General features: G+C 39.6%; 1 protein-coding gene across 5 annotated transcripts in view; it reads left to right on the top strand.

The window, feature by feature from the left end:
• The window catches only part of LOC120474866 (actin filament-associated protein 1-like 2), an 86,977-nt gene extending 68,514 nt beyond the window's left edge, over positions 1 to 18,463 (top strand). For all 5 annotated transcript variants that reach the window (XM_039665482.2, XM_089119384.1, XM_039665484.2 and 2 more), the window contains 7 exons: positions 3,108 to 3,322; positions 4,918 to 5,021; positions 5,197 to 5,317; positions 6,797 to 6,887; positions 14,856 to 15,025; positions 16,355 to 16,465; positions 17,133 to 18,463. In XM_039665482.2, coding sequence (XP_039521416.2) covers positions 3,108 to 3,322; positions 4,918 to 5,021; positions 5,197 to 5,317; positions 6,797 to 6,887; positions 14,856 to 15,025; positions 16,355 to 16,465; positions 17,133 to 17,159 — 839 coding nt within the window. In that variant the 3' untranslated portion in view covers positions 17,160 to 18,463. The remainder of the gene's footprint in view (positions 1 to 3,107; positions 3,323 to 4,917; positions 5,022 to 5,196; positions 5,318 to 6,796; positions 6,888 to 14,855; positions 15,026 to 16,354; positions 16,466 to 17,132) is intronic.
• Positions 18,464 to 22,696: the final 4,233 nt, after the last annotated feature.

The following is a 22,696-nucleotide window of genomic DNA, read 5'->3' as shown; positions in this document are numbered from 1 at the left end:
CTTTTTCCTACACCCCATGATACTTTGCGCGAATTGTGAGAGTAACTTGTGTTAAACTGTAAGCAATCAGTGAAAGGCTCACTCTTAATAAGCAAGAATAAGCCTTTTTGTTTAAAACTGGGAAGAATGAAGTGTCATTATTGTATATTATTTCTCCCTCTGCGCCAGTCAGGTTACTAGTTTAATAGCGTAAGCTTCTATTATTGTACGTCACACGCATCACACACACATGACCAGCGTCGGCCAATAGTGAGCCTACTTGTGACGTAGCTCTACGCAATCACACTACGTTAACTGACTACAGGCCCATGGAGAAGGAAGTGAATAGTTGAAATAAAGTCGTTATTTTTGTTGTTCTTTTGCGCACAAAAGTGTTCTCGTCGTTTGATAAACTTAAGATTGAGCCCCTGTAGTCACTTGGACTATTTTAACGATGTCTTTAATGACTTTTCGGGGACAGCAAGAGCCAGTCCCTCAAGAAGCCTATGGACTGTATGCAGGAGCGATCTTAATATCTTAAATATCTTAATTTCTGTTCCGAAGATGAATGAAGGTCTTACGGGGTTGGAACAACATGAGGGTGAGTAAATACTGACAGAATTTTCATTTTTGGGTGAACTAACCCTTTAAGCACTGTTACCATAAACCAGGTGCTTGACTATGTCAGGGTGTGTGAAAGGTGGTAGTGCTTCGGGTCTTTCGTCCATTCTGTAGCAGGTCGTACGGGTCGTACTGTATGTTGATGTCAATTAGTTTCTCTAAATAACGCTGCTTAGTGTTGTTATAGTCTCTCCCGATAGAGACCCTTTCCTTTTGCTTAATTTATTCCCAAGAAAGTGTGCCTTATCGCAGAAATGCAAATAAACATCAAGCTGTACTCCTTCTCTGTCGCTATTTCTCTCAGTCTCAGGGTCGAAGTAACCATGACAACGGATAGCGCGTCCTCCCAAAATGGCGGATCCATCCCACAATGCACCGCGGAGTTATACGCGTGACATCACCTCCTCATTCTCAATAGCCATCTATTAAAACTGCACTTCCCAAAAGATGGGCAACAATTGTACAATAAACCATGTCAAATTATCCATGTTATCACCATAAATTAAATTTAGAAATTTTGGTTAAATATTTTTTTTTTATAAAAAAGCTGTTTTGTATAATTGTTTTTAATGTATTTATTTAAATTTAAAATATATAATAAATCCTCCAAAAACTCTACACATAGAGTAGTAAAAACATTAATAAAAAGAGTAACATTACATTTGTTTATAGGCCTACTGCATAGACAAAATTAGATGCGATATTGCGCAACAATCGGCAGATGGGGGACCCCCGAATATTGACGGGTATTTCGCACACTGCTTTATACCCATTATGTGGTCTGCATATGTTGCATCTGAGCTAGCCCTTCTATTAGCACAACTGTGCCATTGTTCACTCGTTTTGGTGCTATTCATTAGGGCTAAATTCACTGCATGCCGTATAGGACACAGGCTGGGTGTTTTCCACACTGTGTCATTGTCTGTGGATGGATTCCTGTGAGATTTTATTGTCACCTTTGACATTGGGGTGACAACCACAGTAGTGAACTCTCTCTAGTTTGGTTTTAAATATTTGGGTGAACTTTCTGATAGTGGCTCAGCATTTAGGTAAGCAGAGCGTATTTGTTTATGAAGGAAACAGGAAAAGCTATTTATTTTTAAAAGAAATAAGCTAATTAGATTTTGGAGAACATCAAATGTTTAGTTGAAACTTGGAAGTGGGTATGACTTACCACTCGCTGAGTTTTAATGTTTTGTTATTGGAAACGTGCGCTCACTGATTAGAGACGTGTAGATGTCTACTTCACGTGTCTCCACAACTTGAAAGGGAAACTTTCTTACAAGTTTATCTGTTTATTTGTGTTTCTACTTTGATTATAGACTCAGACGTTTATTTTATTATTTGATCTAAAGTGTGTAATTTCTGCACGCCTAGCAAACAGAATGACAAAAATTGTTTGAATTATTTAAGCATGTTCTTCTGAACACTCCCTCCATCTGCAATTGGTTGGGAAACAGAACCACCCCAATCATACATCACTGGTTGAGCCAATGTGTTGTACTAGTCAGGAGACTTAAACAATTCTTATTGATTCCCAGTTTCGATTCCAATAAGGTAAAAAAAAAAAAAAAGAAGAAGAAAAGTCAAATATTAAGATAAGACCGTTTTGTGAGATGTAAACAACACTGGTCCAGAAGCACTTCCTGTTTCAGTTTTTTAACACTACATAAACGTTGGAATAAAATACAACCAACAGAACATATGCAACTGAATGAAAAAGTTAAACGCACATCTTTAAGATGTTTTCTTTACATTTGAAATAAAGAAACCATTTACAAACTTAAACAGGAAGTGTTTCAGGACAAGTGTTGTTTACATCTCGCAAAATGGTCTTAGCAACAATGGTCTTAGCAACAATGGTCATCTTATGTGCTTGCATGGTTTAAAATCACATTAAAATGAGCACACAGTAATCAAAATTTTGACCTTAAGTAACTCCTGACCTTAAGTATCCACCCTACAACAACAACTAGTTTAAGTCCTAATTTTTATTGTGCGTTTAAAAGAAAACAAAAACGATTCATTTCATTGACTCGGTCGACTCTTACTTTTTAAAGACAATAACTTTATATACGGTGCACTTTCAGATTTAAAACTTTACAGTATGTTAACAGATTCATTGACTTAGAGCTGTGTTACACACTACATGAAGGTCATTTTCAAAAATCCATAATACATGAAGACTTTTATGTGTACTTGTTTGTTACATGAAACGTTCTGAATGTGTGCTATTATGTTTCTTAAGTTTAAAAGAAGTTTACAAATATCCCACTAATAACCCTCTTTTTTAAGAGAGTGGCTTACTAATAGTTGTCTCTGCTTTTCAGCTGAAATAGTATAACGTTCTTAAACATTAGTCATTAGTCAAACACACCAACTTTAAGAACACCCAAGCAACCAAGGTCACAATTTGAAATGTAATGAGCTACACACAAATATACCATGAACACAAATTATCATCAAGCACAGGTAACGTGTATTAACTCTTTGTCCACTGTCCTCAGCGGCCTTCTTGAACGTGCTGATGAACTGTCAGTGGCAGAGTCTGTGGTGTCGCGTGGAGGACGGGGTTCTGAAGATGTATCGAGACGAGGAGTCAGAAGAGACCCCTCAGTACACGGTTCAGCTCAAAGGGAGTGAGGTCCGTCCCGGCCCGGATACTGCACATGCTTACCGCATTACTATCACACAGCACGGAGACCAGGTGGCTGTACTAGAGGTACAATAATGATTTAAATATTTGCTTGTATACATTTTTTATATTAATATTTAGTAATTTCTTTGATTGATTTTTATTCCAGTTTTAGTTTTAGTCATTTAAAGTAGATTTGGTAAGAACTATAAATTATCCATTATTACATGCAACTAACCCTAAACCAAACCAAACCCCAATCATAACCCTAACCCTATAGTAAGTATGTGTAGTTAATTATTATTACACAGTACTTAAATGTATAATTACACTTTAACACCTTAAAATAGTATCGTAGATATTTAGGACATGGTACCATGGCAATGCCATGTTTATTTTTACACATGCCATGGTTTTAAACAATACAAAAAAGTACCATAGTGCTTTTATTGTGTTCTGTTTGTTTTTTTACCTGGTACCATGGTGGTACCATGTTCTTGTATGAATGTACCTTGGTATATATAAAATTACAACAGTATCACCATCTGATCAGTGGTGGAGGAAGTACTGAATCTCAGTACTTAAGTAAAAGTACAAATACCCAGATAAATATTTACTTTAGTAAAAGTAGAAGTAACACAATGACAACCATACTTAAGTAAAAAGTAAAAAGTACTTTATTTTAAATGTACTTTAAGTATTAAAAGTAAAAGTACTTGCATAACAATTTATTATCTTAATGTCTATTTTCTAATGATTAATAAAACATTTAATTCTAACTCATTCAACCTAATAGCCTACTCCTATAATGATGTTCAATAATGATGGAAAAAAACGTCACCATTTCTGAAACAAGCTTGCAATTAGGCAATATCATGCTTATCCTTACTATATGTTAATATGTTTGGCAGTAAACGCGATTCATTTTATGGTGTAATTCTGAACCTCTTGGCTTGCCATAATCCTAACCAAACCAAACATATATTACACACGGTGTGTTTCCTATGCACGTAAAAACAAATTTTCGCGTATGAGTTGCACGATAAACACACTGCGTGTGAGACGCATTTAGTGTGACCGGCCGTGCTGTTGATATACTGCCGGGTTGATATACTGTATCTATGGCAACCAAACGTCACTGGTGTAAGGGTTAGACCACTAGGGGGCGCCATCTGCCCAAATATATCTGCGTCTCATTTCACGTTAAAGGGTGCCATGTGCGTTGGATATTTACGCTTTTGCAAAAGCGTCCGATATGGCGCTTTAGGATGAGAACGGGCTCGACGGTCAGATTACGTTTTGGCAGGGGAAAAACTGATCAGAAAATGTAACGAAAATGTAACAGAAGTTGTAGAAATGTAGTGGAGTAGAAAGTATAATAATTGCTGCAAAATGTAACGAAGTAAAAGTAAAAAGTAGGCACTATTTATTGTACTTAAGTAAAGTAAAGATACGTGAAAAATGTACTTAAGTAAAGTAACGAAGTATTTGTACTTCGTTACATTCCACCACTGCATCTGATACCATCACTGCACCATATTACTGCAACAGTAGGCCTACTTATAAAGGGCAGGGATATTAAAATGAAAGTAATTATGATCTATTTTGATTTCCTGTTGTTTTAAACTGTTATCACTGTGTTATGAATTACTGTATGCTATTGTACATGTATGACTCTGCAGGCAAATTGTGCAGATGACAAAGAGCAGTGGGTTCAGCTACTGCAGGATGGGATTTCCACTGTAGCTGGTTCTACATATATACACACCAGCCACGAGTCACTGAGGTACACACACACACTCACATGCTATCTGTCTGCTGCCCTTATTCCATATGAACCAAGCATGAATCTGTGTGTGTGTGTGTGTGTGTGTGTGTTACACACACACACACACACTCACAAAAGTACTTGCATTCTTTCCGCATCCTCTTTCCATTCTTCTGTTTCCTCTGTTACTCAGTGGTCTGAAAAGCCGCAAGTTCCCCACCTCAAACATGTACATGGATGACCCCTTTCAGCAGCTGTGTGGTGGAATGCACTCTCAGCCCATCTATTCAAACTCATCCATTCTGGAACACATGGTACGGTCCAGCAAGGGGGTGTTAAAAAGATAGTTGAAGAAAGAAGTGAATGTGTGATATGATCAGAGTTAAAAATATATATATATATATATATATATATATGATTTGACCAAGCTGTTTGAAATTTAGTAAAGTTACATATCTCTAATTATGCAATATGTTTGGGCATTTTTTTTAAATCAACAAAATAAAATTGGTTGTACACCACCATTCAGAAGTTTGATGTCAAAGAGTTTCTTTTTTTTTTTAAATTAATATTCAGCAAGAACGCTTTCAATTGATAAAAAGTACCGTTAAATACATGTATAGTGTTACAAAAGAGTACTATTTCAAATAAATGCATTATCATAGATGTTTTTAAAATGTATCATGGTTTCCACAAAATACTATAAAGCTTATGTTTTGAACATCGATTATAATGAAAATATATAGAAATGTTTCTTGAGTTCAGCATATTAGAATGATTTCTGAAGGATTTCTTAAACATTGGAGTAATGGATGCTGAAAATACAGCTTTGCCATCACAGGAATAAATTACTTCTTAAAATAGATTAAAACTGAAAATAGGTCTTTTAGTTTTGTAATTATATTCTACACAATTTTTGTTTTTACTGTATATTGATTAAATAAATGTTGCCTTGGTGAGACATAAGAGACTTTATTCAAAAATTTTAAAAAAATTAATACTGATCCCAAACTTGTGAATGAAACTGTACGCGTTAATGCACAATACACGCACAATGGTACCGTGTTCATTAGCATTCGATATTACAGATGTTTTACTTTATCAGCATCAGTCAATATTGGATTTATATCAGCTGATACTCTATATTTCATTGTCATGCTAATTTTCTCCATGTTTGTACATTAAGATTACATTTACTGTCATCTAACAATCATTTAAAGTTATTATTTGAAAACCAATAACATTAATAATTTAATAACACTCTTAAATGTAATGTTTAAGAAATTTCTAAATGAAATTCCATTTTTCATACAGTACTGTTATGTATATGTTATGTTATCTTGTGAAGCATTACATTCACTTGTGGTTTAGTTTTTACTTTTGTATTGTTATTATTTATATCAACCAAAAATAGTATAGAATTTTAATATCTGCCATTTATCAGCCCAATACCATGTGTGTGTGGTTGAAAAAAAAGAGAGCTTGAAAAAAGGAAGCCATAAAAAGGAAAATGATTTCAAAGTTATCACATTTTAATTAAATATTAATTAAATATTATTATTAATTAATAAATATTAATTAATATATATTCATAAATATTATTAATTAATAAATATTACAAAGATAAACATTTTAAATAACATGCATTATTGCATAATTGTTCACAATGTACACTACGACAGTAAATAGGGTACATTTTGATTTAATGTTGCCTTTTTTTATCCATGGACAGTCGTTGCTTGCACTGCTACTCTTACAAACTAACTTATTCATCTGTTCCATCCATTTGTCAGTTTCAGAAACCCTACACTAGTGGAAATGGAGAATTGGTGTCATCCAAGGATTCTGCCAACTACAGCAATAATGAAATCTTAAGCAACCACAGTGAGTCAGTCATATTACTCTAGCCCCTAATCCTGAGTTGCACTTTTTAAGAAAGGAAACACATTAAGATTAAAATAAACTGTACATTTATAGTTCTCTTTCGTTTTTATCCCATTTTCTACTCTCATTGCCTAGTCCCACTCATTCTGTCACCAAATTATTGTAAAAGTCATTTTAAACTGCTTTTACATTCATGGGATTTTTTTCACTCCAAACTCATTGCTTTAAGAAGATCAGCATCGTCACTTATAATTCAGGTCATTTTTCTGTCATAAAAATCTTTAAGAATATATTAATGCGATTGGTCAATAAAATGAGAGATGCAAATGGATTTGAAGTTATGATCAACATTTATAGACCATCTCTAGATGACAGCGTGTATTGCTTATAGGACAGGATATTTCCCACTTGTGCACAAAACATACAGTATGATAAAACATATATACAGCTCTCTTGTCCTAACTCATCACTCCCTCGTCAACGGTAAATACTTGAAAATTCAGAGGCATCTGCTTTTAATTTGAACAGTACTAAATAATTTAATGGTGGCTGAAAGCTCAAAGCACAACTTTCCATGCTTGTGGTTTATGGATATACATAACAACCCAGAGTATAATTTTGTGCTTTTCACTTGTTTTATTTGCTTAATATAAGGCCAGGGTGACCTGTATAAATCACTTTAACATTACATTGTTAAGGAATGTTTAGATGCTTGGATCTTTTATTGTGTAAATTGTGCAAAGTGGTGTTTCTATTGGCTTTGATCAGACTTCTTTGACTTTTATTAGATCCTGATTATGGGCCGATTTACAGTGCTGTTTTTCTCAACCATGATACTTTTTTCAGGATTCTTTGAGTAGAAAGTTCAAATGAACAGCATTTATTTGAAATGGAAATTTTTTGTAATGTTATAAATCAATTGAATACATCCTTGTCACAAGAAAGTATTCATAAAAAGTTTTGAATGGTAGTGTTGGAGCTGTGTTTAGAACGTCAGTGTGTGAGCATGTGTTTTATAGTGTGTACTATAGGGCATGTGAGGTGAGGTTTAGACTCTGTGTTTCTAGACTGTTTCAGCAGAGGAAGGCAACACTCGTGTGCTCCCATTTTGTTAGGGATCAGTGGCGGCTGGCGTTTTTTCTCCCTTGTGATTTTGGTCACAGTGTAGGGTTGTAGCATTGTGGCATGCACATGCACACACTCATCCTTTAAAATTCTTCAGTGAAAACCATGAGAATATCATGTTTTCTTTTTGAACCCAACTTTCCAGAACATGCTGTACTCAGGGAGTATAAGACAAGGTAAAAAGTAGAAAAGTGAATGAACATCTACAAGACGATGAATAATCATAAAGTATCTTTTAGAAAATAAACTCTTAAAATGCTTTTCATACTTGAATGGTTTGCCTACTAACACTGCACAGTGTTGACATGTTTCAGAAGAAAATTCAATAAAATATATATTTTTTTATGAAGGTTATGAAGTCTAATTTCCACCACTTTTTTTCACATCACATCTCTCATGTTTCATTTCAAGCCCTTCATTGAAATTGTTAATGTAATTCATATTATTAGTTAGTTTTGACGAAACCCCCTCACATGACAAAAACTATGTATATCATGGCATGGCCACGAATTAACAATTTGTTCCCACGACTTACTAAAACCGTCAGCTTGTTTTATTAATTTGTTTCCTCATTTTAAGTAAATAGTGCTTGTTTTATTTAAAGCCGCCGTCGGTGTGTGAATGAGTGTATGAATGGGTGAATGTGAGGCAAATGTAAAGCGCTTTGGTGGCCATTAGGTCTATGAAGGCGCTATATAAATGCAGTCCATTTACCATTTACCATTTTTAAAGCTTTATGAAAAATATGCAAATTCATAAGTGAACACCATTGCTGAGTTTTTTTCTCCTTAAATCGTCTCCGGTTACCTAACATAACCTCAGTTCCCTGAGAGGAGGGAACGAGACACTGCATCATCGTTAGGTGGCACAATGGGGTTATCCCACCTTCTTCAAATCTACTGAAGCCTTATGAAATCTCGCAGGCGAGAATTCACCCGCCAATGATGTTCAAGCGCACAAAATAGAGGCGGGCTCCCCTGCGCTATAGGGTGGCGCTGAGTGCCATTGCCTCATAATCTTGGACTGAAGCAGAGTGTGGCCGACAAAGACTCTCAGATATGTAACATGGAAATGTACACAGTGTCTCGTTCCCTCCTCTCAGGGAACTGAGGTTATGCTAGGAGTCAGCAGTGGTCCTCCAATAGTGGCGAAGGGACTACGTCTAGACAAAAGCCTTCTGATCCCCCCCCCCCCCCCCCCCCGAATAATTTGAGGTGCAGATGGGACTGGGCTTATGCCAGGGAAGTCATTGCTGTTCCACAAGACCACTGGGAAAGTGTTCCGTGGAAGAATACACATATGAGATCACCGTAGGAATACCCCAACATGGACCCATTCTGACACAGGTTCCACCAGTGCATGCGAGTGAAAGTCCTGGCTTCGGACGCTCCTCCACATCTGTAGATGAAGGGTAAGGAGAAACTCGACGGTTCGGCTAAAGAGGAGCTCTACTGGAGCAAGAATTGCACACGTATCCGCAATAAAAAATCATATAAGGGGAGTGGCGCAGCAAGCTGACACTTCGAACCAGGCTTACAGTGAAACTGGCTTCATGAGAAGGGAGCCCACGGGAAGGAGAGGTTCGACACATAGGCTATTTTTTCTTGCAAACGTGATAGGTGTCGCCCAGCCCACAGCTCTAAAAGCATCTGTCATCGAGGCACTTTGTGCCAGTGCCTAGACAGGAGCTATGCTCTCTCTTTTCCAGGGAACCAGAGGTACCACAGACATACCCGAACTGGGTCAGCGGGATGGAGGACAGGGACCTGGCTTAGAAGGCCCGAAGGCAGCCCAAAGAAGGGTCTGAGTGCACAACACTTACCTGTCTCCATGTGACGGCAGGAGGTGCGTGAGAAGGCGTGACCGGGTCCTCGAACCACGCCCAGCTTCCGGCTGGTGATAAAAAAGGGGGCTGAGGGGTGCAAGGCTTTACAGGGTCACACCTCTAGTCTGGCCCTCTTGGGACCCATGAAAAGAGGAATTTGTTCTTTCTTTGGAGTCGGGTACCGCTGGACTCCGGAGAGCCAGCGGCAGAACAGTAACCATCTGAGGAGCTCATTCCCCCATCCCTGGGTGGCCTGCATCAGAGATGATTGGCCTTACGCTTGCCACCTGGATTTGCAGCATTCTGACACAGCAGGAGTGGCGGCAGGGGGACACCCTCAAAGACGAACAAGGTTGAGGAACAGCCACCGGCGGCTAGTGGAGGCAGCAGTGGTCTTGCGTCTCCATCTGCGCTTGGGCAGCAGAGAACTGTAGACATGACTCTCCACCGCGTCACCGAACTTGGGGAAAGGATTCTAGGAACTGAAACTTGTCCGCATTCGCCATATTAACCAAGTTGAGCCAACGATGGCACTCCTGGACCACTGAAGTGGACATCGCCAGACCGATCACGCATGACACAACGCTTGTGCCCTGGAGGCCGAGGTCAATTGCAGTGCAGAGCTCACCTATGAGTGCAAAGTCTTGGCTACCCTCGTGCATGTCCATGAGTGCCCCGTCTTGCCCACAGGTTTTGTAAGTTCTCTCTGTCGGAAAGGATGAGAACTCACAGGCCTTAGTGGGGACACGAGGATCCTCCATCCAAAAGGCAGCTACCGACGGACACAGATGCACCTGTGTCGCGACAGACCGCTCCACTGGAGTATAGTGAGGGGGGAGGAGCTACTCAGACAGCTTCTTACAGAGAAAGGTGCCGTCCCCGACCTGGTAGCTCTCCATGCACTTTGAGAAAGAAAGGCAACAATGCAATTGGCATCCTGTCCTCTGGAGGGGCCCGAACGGGGGGCTCCACCGGCTGCAGTGAGATAGAGAAGTGAGGGGCCCACAGGCATTGGTTTCTGGGTGGGGAAGCCTCACTATGATCCTCTTATCACTCATCCCACACAGCGCTGTGATAATGATAAGGGGGACTCCACCTTCACGCATGAAGGCAAGTCTCGATCTCAACACTGCGATAGTCATGTTCTCGCAATGAGAACATGAACTATCCACAAAAGCTGCTTCAGCGTTTTGAATGTATATATATATATATAATTATTTTTTTCACCCATGTGCAACCATTGTGACAGAATGACCGCATCCAGAAACGCACGGATGGAATGACATGTTGAAAAAGATGCAAACAAACACACCTGTATTTCTCTTTCAGGAAATGGGTCACAATCACTAGTGCCGGAGCACACATGGGAATGACTGCGCCAACACTGAACAGTGAACTGAAACAGTGAAGCACTCACTTCTTTGCCCTCTAACCAACTGTCAACAAACACACTGCAATGATTCTGTTAAAACAGCAGTTTGTTAACTCAGAAGCTTGCTATCATCGCTGCAATCACACCAAAGAACCACCAGCACTAGGAGAGTCTTCCAAAAGAAAACCGACACACTCACTCACTGAAAACCAACACTCTTCAGAGATATCGACACTGATAGGCTCCGAAGCGAAAGACAACTGGTGCGTGCATCCAGAGACAAATTTTGCTCACCAATATGCAATGGCTCATTTAACAGTACTGAAGATGACAGGCTCCCTAAGTGTCATCCCATTCAGTCGATGTCAACTACGTCGAAAGTGAACGACTGAAAGGGAACCATAATGATGACAGATTCCTTGTCTGTGCTTTTACAGCATTAATGCACACAGATACAACCCACAAGGGTGACCATTTGTGCTGAAGGCGGCCGTGTGTGTGCCTGTAACAATAGACTGCGAACAGCTAAACTACATAGTTAAACAACACTAGCAGGGGAGTGAACAACTGTCATAAGTCACATGGCCTGCTTGACAACACCCACAAAGTCAATTCGCATTGTAGATCCTCATCCAAGGCAACTTCACAATATGAAGGAGGAGATATTTAATCACAGAACTGATCAGAGTGCCCAGTACGAATCGGCCATGTAGAAGGGGCCGCCCAACTTTTGTACAGTCGCTGTCCAAGTACTCTTGCAAAAGACAAGGCCTCTGATAGGGGCTGTCTGACCAAAAACAGATATATTTCAGGCACATTGACATAATCAAGTCCCTTGGCCAACTCTATGTGAGGGTCTGTCCCAATGTGTCCACTTGAAAGCATGTTCAATAAATATCTCCAACTTCGTGCACTGCACAGTGGAATGAACCTGACACACAGGCTTTAACTGTCCCTGATGCCCACAGCAAGCGGGGGATGTGAGAACAGATATTAGAGGGCTGATAGTCTCTCTATCTTCATCATGTCTGTGAGAGCATAGCAAAATACTCCAACAAGGCCCAGTTCTACTTATCTGGGAAGCAGAAGATGAGATGGATTAATACACTCTCTGAATGGACTATGATCAGTCAATCACCCAGAACGTGCACTCCACTTAAGCCTTATTCATACTCGATGTGTCTGCACGAGCGCGAGGCTCTGCTGACTGCGTGCGCACCTCTCGAAACAGACGAGGCGTTTATACTTGTCGCGCTCGCCGTTGTGCTATTCTGTGAAACGACAGGGGGCGAACTAGGAGTAATTCTCCTCTAAACCACAAGGAATCAGCAGTGAAGAAGTAGTTTGTCGTTTAGTAGTAGTTTATTAATTGCTTTTTCATAAAAGAGTAAATTCAGTAGGTTTATCCAGCCCGTTCTCATCTTTTAACGTCATATAGAACGCTATATGCAAAAACGGCGCTATACGACGCACATGGCACCCGTTATCGTTAATATAACACGCGAACCCAAGACGTCATAAATCCTTTAGCATGAATATGACACGCACACCCTACCCCACACCTAAACTTAGCCCTCACAGCGCGTGTTATATTAACGATAACAGGTGCCATGTGCGTAGTATAGCGCCGTTTTTGCATATAGCGTTCTATATGACGTTAAAGGATGAGAATGCGTTGGTTTATCGTAGGCTACTTTCACTGCATGTAAACTAGTTAAACAACTGAAGCCTTATTGGAGAGTGTTTAAACCTTAATTTTACCAGCAGGGCTTAATTCTACTATTGTAGGCTTATTTTGTAAATGTTACCAATTACTTTAGACAAGTACAAACTAGGTGCTTAATGCAAATGTGTTCCTGTTCACAAAATGAGATTTTATGGTCGCCCATCAATGCAAATGTCTCTGTGTATAGAAGGATCATAAACATGCTGATACAGATCATATCAGTTTGGCCAGATTCGGCTCGAAGTCGTTCATCTTCAGATGCGGCGCTGCGCGCGATGTTATAAAAAGTGCCGTGCACACCGCCAGGCGATATGGGGTTTTGCGCACCCAACGCGCACTACCACCCACATCGCAATGACGTAATTTTTGCTGCGCACTCTTGCGGACACGTCAAGTATAAACAAGGCTTTATGTAGAGGGGAGATAACCGCACTCAACATTCATGAATGTACAGTTCGTTCAGTTGATGGACATTCATTCGGGCGTTCAAACCAGCTCTTATGATAGCTACAGCCATAGCACCCTTAGAAACAATGGAAAACAGAAGGCTCTGTTATAAATGCATCATCTACATATTCATTAGTTAAGAGTGCAAGCAGTGGTACTGCACATCGGTCTATACAACCTAGTTGAAACACACACCAGAGAGGGGCATGGCTACGAAGACTTTCACACAATCCAGTGGTTACTCAGCCATCTTCCCCTGCACAGCCAGAACATGCGGTGTAAAAAGGGGCCGCACAACAGAACAGTAATTGTTCAAAGGCAACTAGGTTCTAAATACAAAAGCCGGCCTTACGGCCATGATCTCTGGATTCATGGCTCGGGCTCTATGCAAGGGGCTGAGGCATGGATAGATAACAGTCATGAAGAGCGAGCGCAGAGATGTATAGCATTGGGAACGGCAGTATAGTCAGTGCATCATGAGGGCTATGGCTGACGTCAGAGCCAGGGTGTATAGTGAAGGTGACAACATAGAAGGCGAGAATAGTGTAGCACCAGCGTAAGTAGCGGTATAGCATAGCATAGTCAATTCAGTATTGAATCAGCATGACGCTGAGGGAACAAAATCAATCCCGCCGTGCGAGAAGTGAAGATCAGACCGAAAATACCGGGCCAGGGCTACACCAATCACAGGGTGTCGTGGGCAACGGGGAAAGCATGATTCTGGCAGGCCATACCAGGTACAGACCATGGCTCAGCGCTGCTCTGAGGAAGGGCAAGCAACGCACTATTGTCCTTTTAAGGTTTCTAGATGTTTCTTTTGTTCAGGCGGACTCATATAGCACTGCTCCTGAAGGGCATCGGCCAGGCAAAAGCACCGCTGCTGCTAGCTTCAGTAGATTCGAAGAAGGAGGGATATAACCCCACAGCGCCACCTAATGGTGACACAGTGACGAGAGACCGGCTCAAAAGGGAACTGCAGTGAACCAAAGACAGTCTCAACAATGCGGTTTGAAATCGCTGGTGTTTCTGACGTCACAAACTACCTTGTAACCAATCACATCAAAGCTGGTGTGAGTGACTGGAAATGGGGCTCATTTGCATATTCATAGAACCATAGGTTCGGGAAAAGTTTGATTTTACTGCTCACTTCGCTAGTGGTGAATGAATTAGCAAAGGCGAACGGTAGAGATGCAAAGCCGATAGTTGTTGTCGTTTCCCCTCTTGTTGCACTAATGGAGGACCAAGTAAAGGAGGCAGAGAAGTTTGGAGTTCGTGCCGGGCAGCTCGGTGTGCACGATGACCTGACATTTTGGATGGACACTTTAGTGTTTGGAGGCCCTGAGTCCTGGCTATTAAACTGTTGTTGAAGACGCACTTTTTTTTTTTTTTACTGCATTTTGTAATCAAATGATGCGCATAAGAGACTTTCAAAACATTACAAACGCTTACTAATCCCCTGTGTGTTTGTTTTAGGTACAAAAGTGTTTGAGAATGAAAGGGGTGTGCAGAAGCTGGACCTGACAGGAAAGAGTCGTGTGCAGTTACGAACAGGGTCAGAGATCAACCTCGTGAGCGTGGGGACGAAGCCAGCTAAACGGAATTCCTTCAGACGGTCCCTTGCTTTCTGCACTGAACGAGCACAGGTAAGAACTGTCCCTTACAATAAAAGCACTGTAGCAATACCATGATACAGTGATGAAATCAGATTATAATACCATGGAATTTTGATATTATATCATGGTACTGGATGATTACCATATTCTTGCATCATGGTATTTGGTACTTCAAGACATTTTAAGGAAATCCTTGGTGTTACCATACTTACAAGAACTGTATGGTAGTACTGTAAAATTGCCAGTAATTACCAGTAATACCACGTTTTGTTGTTGTTTTTTCAAAATAAAACTGATATATATATATATATATATATATATATATATATATATATATATACACACACACAGTATATCAGTTTTATTTTGTACCATTGACATACTACTATAGTTTTTATTATTATTATTAACTAGTTTTAATTTTGAAATATTCCATTAAAAATTTTCTTAATGTATGTAATGGTTTTTTTTTTTTTTGTTTTTTTTTTTTCATTTTTGAAATTTTCAACATTTCTTTGTAGATTTTATTAATTTTGATTTTGGCTTTATTTTTATTTATTTTTGTACACCAAGTTTAAGTAGATGAAAATGAAAAACTTTTAAAATTTCCATTAACGTTTATTTTGTTGAAGTAACAAAAAGGTTTTTGTTTTAGTTTGTTTAGTTATCTAAATCCTTGTTTGATGGCATTTGCATCTGATAACATCATCTGACGACATTAACGTGGGTGCTGCCACAGTACCCTTTTGCACCATAGTAATGTCAGGAAAAAAAACAGTAATCTTAGTACATGCCCAGAAAACATGATAATACCATAGTATTATTTGTGAGGTCTGATAGTAGCATTTTAAAAAGGCATTGGGTCTGGCTAGATGACTGAACTGCTGAAGTTGAAGTGCTACACTGCCACCTGTTTTTGGATTGTGTAACTGTAACACTTTGCAAGATATTAATTTGGATTTGTAAGATCAAATACATGAGACAAAGATGAGGATGTTTGATTTTGGGCTAGTTTTCTGGTGTTTTTTTGCTGTTATTTTTTTTTGTGGCAAGGCTTGTTTGGTGTTCTGTTTGTCAATTGTCATTGCTGTTGTGAGTTCAGTAATTACACTGGGTTGGATTGGGAGCCACTTCCTCCCAGAGGAGCAGAGAATAACGCACAGATAAGAGCTGTTTTAACCATTACACCCTACTTTATCAAACAAATGAATGGTTCCTCAGTGGAGGAGTCTGCTGACTTTTAAATGTTTTTAGATGCAGCTATGACTCTAGTTTGAGTCATTTAGGATATTTGACCATTTTACCCCATAAAAGGAAATGTCTTGAACACTCTCCTCTGTTTTTCTATTTCTCTCAAAGGGGGGCTTTCTGACCCCACTCTTGAGGAGAACTGCCTCAGCAAAAAGCACCCTAAAGAAAGCTCCATCTGCCCTGTTTATCGAGCATGGCAAGGTCTTCCAGAGGAGGAAGGTAAGACACTGCACAGCCTCCCACATGGATTTGTTGATTTTATTGGTTTTCCCGATGACTCAGTGGATGAACTGACAAATAACACCAGCCTCTCACTCGCATTCTGCTAAATATATTTTGTGTTCCACAATAGAGTCATAAATTACATGATCAAGACCAACACATAATTCTCCTCAGAGGTTATTATTGTTATCTAAAACAATTTTTTGTTAATTGAAATATTAGAACTATTAGAATTCAAACTAAATTACCTTGGCAAGTAAAATTACTAAGTGGAAATAAATAACAACTAAAACTGAAATAAAAATTATTAAAACCTAAACGGTAATATTAAAAAATGTCTTTCAAATCGATTAATCACATCTAATATAAGTTTTATACACACACACACACACACACACACATACACAAACGCATTTATTATATATTTACAAACTTTTGTTAGATGCGATTTATTGCAATTAATCCATTTGGCAGGACAAAAAAACTAAGGACACTGACAAAAGCACAATACAACAAAATAAAAAAATAATAATAATAAAATGAATATTACTGAAAATAAAAAAATAAAAGCTAATTCAAAATATTTACAAAAAATGTATAGTATATACAGAATAGTAAAATAACACTGCTATGACCCTTAACCTCTTTTTGTTTGTGTTTGTAGGAGTGGGAAACCAAAGCTTCAGGTTAAAGAGAAGACTCTCCCACATTCCCTTCATATTGTCAGTATATTGCACTGAAAATAATATTCTTTCCAAGCATGTGGATCATGCAGTGGTTTGGATTTTTAAAGTTCATTGTTATTTTTTGGGGTCCTTGGTACTGTTAGGATAATAACAACGCATTCTCACCCCAATGCGTCACCTTTGACCATGCTTCAATATTTGATGTTTTAGGCGCCCTTTAGCTTCAGTTACATGACGCGATCCTACGGCGTCATCTAACTGACGCCATAGGGAAAGCGTCAGTTGGATGACGCGGTTAGGTTTAGGTCTGGGGTGGGGGTAGGGTACACGCGATCCTAGGGCGTCATCTAACGCTAAAGGGTGCCTGAAGCGTCAGATATTGAAGCATGGTCAAAATGCTTCCCCATAGACATATACACTAGACGTCACCTTGGCTACGGCAGTTCATTGGAACGAATGCGTCAATAGAGCCGCCATCTTGAAACAGGGGAGCCCCTCCACTTTAATGCATCAGCGTCAATGTAGTAGACACAGGTCTAACGGAAATAAAATCACCGTAAATCATCATGAATGCGATTTTTCTTGTTTTTTTGTTTTTTTCCAACGGTCAGACATGTATTTATCATTGATTCCAAAAAAGAAAATTATTATTTTTTTTTTTCAAAAACATTCTTCCTAGTTCAGATTTCATCCCTGAACATCATACACTGCACAAAAGTCCGCCACCATCAATGAATTTGACGTAAAGGCAGAGATAGCAGCGTTACCTAGCTACTTCCTATGACAAGACCCCTGTTCCAAGATGGCGGCGGTTTTGACACATGCTTAAAGCCCCAAGGTGAGGTGGTCTAGTGTATATGTCTATGATGCTTCCCAAGGCGTCAGCCTTGGGGGTGAGAATGGGCTGAAAATAACCAAAATCAAACAAACTCTTTAGCGCCAGATTCTGTTCATATACAAACTTTCATCTTCACATCAATAGGGAGCAACTACAAAATATTTTTTACATTTCTAGTAAATGTTTGTTGAGATGATGCTGATGTACTTTTCTTTAGACATGTAAGATGACTTTGACACCAACATTTCAGGTAGAATAACTATGTGTATAGAATGGCACATTTAAATAAAGTGGATTTTTACGTTTATCTTCATAGCACAATATTTATCCTTATGTAAATCACTTTGCACTTGAACTCAACCTAAACTGTGTTTGCGGTTTTCAGGAAGGCATTGTCGTGGTTAAAATCAGGAACCGTCAGTGTGAAGATCAAACACAATATGATTATAGCTAAATGATTATTGATTATTGAAGAGTAATTACCTCTATTTTTTACAAGACTCACAAATCTGTGGTAATTTATCGACATCTGTACAGTTTATCAGGCCACACGCAGTGTATTGTGTGTTGAGCTTTTTTAATAATGAACCATAACCACGTTGTTTATCCATGTTTTTATGAAGCATTGATTTCTCATTACAGCTGAAGAGATTTTGCTGGTATTGATCCCACTTTAGGGAAGGTTTTTCTGTATAGTTTGGTAACTTGTTTATGATAGAATGGCCTAATGTTGCTGTACAAATGATAACTGTGGAGAACAAAAACACCACTAATGAGCATAGTATTTGTACAATAAATTAAGCAATGCTGGATAAAGCATAATTTCTTCTCTTGTCTTTGTACTTTTTTTTCTGTCTGTTTGTTTTCTCGAGATACAGTCGAGTAAATTTGATGTAAAATGGTATGATATTGTTTTATATATGGTTGTCATAATGTGACAAAAAAATGACACTTGTGCGTTCTGATGATTTCATTCAAGGTTAATGTAACAGTGAGGACCTTTTTTCTTTGAAAGAAGAAATCCAAACTAAATATAAGTTAAAAACAGGTGACTATTTAATAATAATAATTAAAAAAAAGAGTCTTTTCTAGAGATTGTCTTAACATATTAAATGCAACCAGTCAAACTTTTATTTGACACATCTTTATATATTTTATAATTTTTGAAATAATGGTTGCTGTATGTACTGACAAGCCTTAATGTAAACTAAAATATAATCTAATTTCTTATACATCATACTTTTAATTCCTTACATTTTTCTTTAATTACTTCAACTTTAAATGCAATATTGAATAACACATCACAGTTAAATTCATAACCAAGTGTGCTAAAATTAAAGATCTAGAATTAAAGAACATTGAATTTTTGTTACAGTGCCCCTTCTCACTTGGAAAACTACCCATTAAATTACCAAATGGTTGCTAAATCGTGGTTTCTAGTTTACAAAGATCATTTTTCACCATTGTTTTATTTGGAACAATCAGAACATTACTTACAGAAATAAATCAATATTTTTTGAGAGATGGTATTCAAATAACATGTATATTGTTTATCAGCTGATTGACGACAATTATCAGTTTTATTCCATTTCAGAATTCTCCAGAAAAAAAAAAAAGAATTGATTTTGGCGCTTCATTAAATGAATAAAATATTCAGTATATAAAGTATTCAACATCATTCCTAGTGTTATAAAAGCTCTCTTGAAAGGAGAGCAAACAGTCCTATTTCTTTGTATAACACTTCTATTTCAACATTTTCAAGTTTGATTACTGATGACAAATTCAATTTTAACAGAAAATCTATTCCAGCATCATCTTTCATATGGATGACGACGTTATACAATGTTAATTGGAGTCTTGTCTCTTCCACACAAATATCTTTTAACAAACAAAATAAAATTAATTTTGTTAATCGCTGCTGTCAATTTTTCTGGTTGACTATAATTCAAATGTTTTGTCTTTGATGGGCATAAAAAAGTCAACTTTCAATGTTTAACCTTATATAATGTTATTAACTTATTTGTTTGTTTGTTTTTCATCCCCTCTTGCTTTATATTATTTTATTTGTACTGTTTTCGTGACTTATGTCCTGGGTTTTATTGTTATTGTTGTAATGTATTTGTTACATTTTCTTTCTTTTGGCATTAATAAAAAAAAAAACAGAAGAAGGGTTTTGTTTTGTATTTGACAGGTTTCCAAAATAAAAGTTTGGTTTGACTTAAGGAAACTGCGATAGAAATATATTACTCTTGTACAGTATCATGTACATCTTATTATAACGCTATAGTACAATTATTATTAAAACAAATTTTCTTCCATGTTATAATTTTAACAGTAAGCCTCTGTTGTGTAGCACTTGTTTGCCAAACAATATTCAAATTTCATAGGGCCAAATTATTATTACTTTGTTCTCTTACGAGAGGTTATCTCGTATTGCGTAAGTTTGCTTACGCTACGGGAAAGATTCATCTTTTCGAGATATTGAAGCCAAAAAACTATCCTTAATTTTGTATTCATTGTCAACACAGAGCAGCAGCTAGCAGACCTAGAGCAGGCCGCCCATGAGCCGCACTGCCGTCATTTCTGATGACGAGGCCGAAGGACACACCACAAGGGTCTGCTGTTCTATCTTGGCATCAGACAGCGAGGAGTGGTCGGGCTATCATTGCTCCTCCTCGATCCAGGAATCTGGCCGGACCCGTGCTGGAGTAAAGGCTGAGCTGATGCGCCTTCTGTCTCAGGCTGTCAAATGACTCGGGCTCGAGTGGTCGCCACCAAAGGAGCCCACATCGAACAGACTCGACGGGTGCTTTCTTCACAGTCGCCGCCGACAAGCGACCACAGCCAGGGCTGCCCCGTTTCTGTCTGAACTCCACACAAAACTGGCTAAGTCGTGGAATGCACCTTTCTCCACGAGGCTTCAATCCCATTTCTCCACGTCGCTCTCCCAAGTGGACGGCACTGCCGAGAGAGGATACACGGCCATTCCCATGTGGAGGAGGTGGTCGCAGCGCACCTTTGTCCACCCTCCGCGAGATGGCGCTCAAGGTCTCCCCTTCCGTCTAAACCCTGCAGACATCCGCCCTGCAAGACAGCCCACATCCGCCCTTGTCGGCAACGCATACACCGCCACCGCACAGGCCGCTTCTGCTCTGCACTCGATGAGTACTTCAGATTCTACAGGCCGGCCTCCTCCGTGAATGGGACGAGAAGGGCCGGGATCCAGCTGCCTTTACTGACTTGAGAAGCGTGACGGATCTCTCACTCCACGCTGCCAACCGCTTGACGCTTGACGCTTGCTGACATTCCCTAATCTGAGCATGCCACTTTTCTCAACCTCTCTCCCCTACTGGTCTCTTCAGCCCAGCGGTGAGCGGGATCATCGACCACTTCTCCGAGGTACAAAAGCTGCTCGAGTGCCCGAGGTACAAAAGACTGCCCGCTCTGTTACACGGCCTCATATGGGCCAGGTTATGAAGGTAACCAGGTTATGCACGTGGCCCAGCCCACGAGCGCTCACGCTTACTAACACATGCCTCTCCCCGAGCACCGCCTGTGAATTTAAGAGTTGTCACAAAACGCAGGGCGATCATAAAACGCTCCCCATCCAAAACGATCAGGGTGTCAAATTAATATGAGAGTCTCGTGCCCGTGCAAAAGCACTCACACTTACTAATAGACACTTTGCCCAAGGCTCTGCTCACACACAAAGTGGTAAAAGTGTGCTCCCCATTCACGGCAATCGGGACACCACTTATGCATCAGCCTGTCATGGCTGTCAGCAAGCCGGTTCAGTTTCTCGAGCCTGCAGAGCACGGTTATCAGAACCCAGAGGCCATTTGCCCCCTAGCTACACATAAAAAAGCATGGGAAGCTATCCCAGGGGTTTCAGAATGGGTGCTGAGCACAATAAGGCAGGGCTATTCACTACAGTTCACTCGCCGTCTAAGCTGCTATGCAAAGGAGCCATAGAATTGGTACCACTTTCTTTGAGCGAGTTGGGCTTTTACAGACATTATTTTCTCGGACCCAAGAAGGACGGAGCCCTCAGACCCATCTTAAATCTGAGACCGTTCAAAATTCTTACGACTAGGAAAATCCTTGCGCACGTTTGCCCGAGGGACTGGTTTATTACTCTAGATCTGAAAGATGCCAATTTCCAGATTCAGATAATACCCCGTCACAGGCCATTCTTGAGATTCGTCTTCAACGGTCAGGTATATCAACGCACCATCATGCCTGTTCGCCTGTCTCTAGCACCCTGTACATTTACGAAGTGCATGGACGCGGCTCTCGTCCCCTGGAGAAATCAGGATTTGCGAATCATGAACTATCTGGACAACTGGCTGATTTTGGCACAGACAGAGATATAACTGCTATTTCACAGAATTGTGCTCCTCAGTCACTTGGAAAGCTTGGGTCTCTCGGTCAACTGGATCAAGAGCTTATTACTGCCCAGTCAGCCAATTTCCTTTCTAGGAATTGAACTGGACACTGTGGCCATGACAGCTCGTTTATCGACACAGCGTGCGCGGCGTGTTTGACATCTAGCCGTGTCTTTCCAGAAGGGCAGCAGCATCCCTCTCAAGACATTCAGAGGATGCTGGGTTGTATGGCCTGCTTCAGCTGGGCTTACTGCGCATGCGCACGCTTCAACGCTGGCTGAACGCTCGGACGTCTCGCCGAGCTTGGGCCTCTGGCTGC

This window comes from Pimephales promelas, chromosome 14, assembly GCF_988280905.1.
Source record: "Pimephales promelas chromosome 14, fPimPro1.hap1.1, whole genome shotgun sequence".
NCBI lineage: Eukaryota > Metazoa > Chordata > Actinopteri > Cypriniformes > Leuciscidae > Pimephales > Pimephales promelas.
This window is presented reverse-complemented; position numbering and strand designations above follow the sequence as displayed.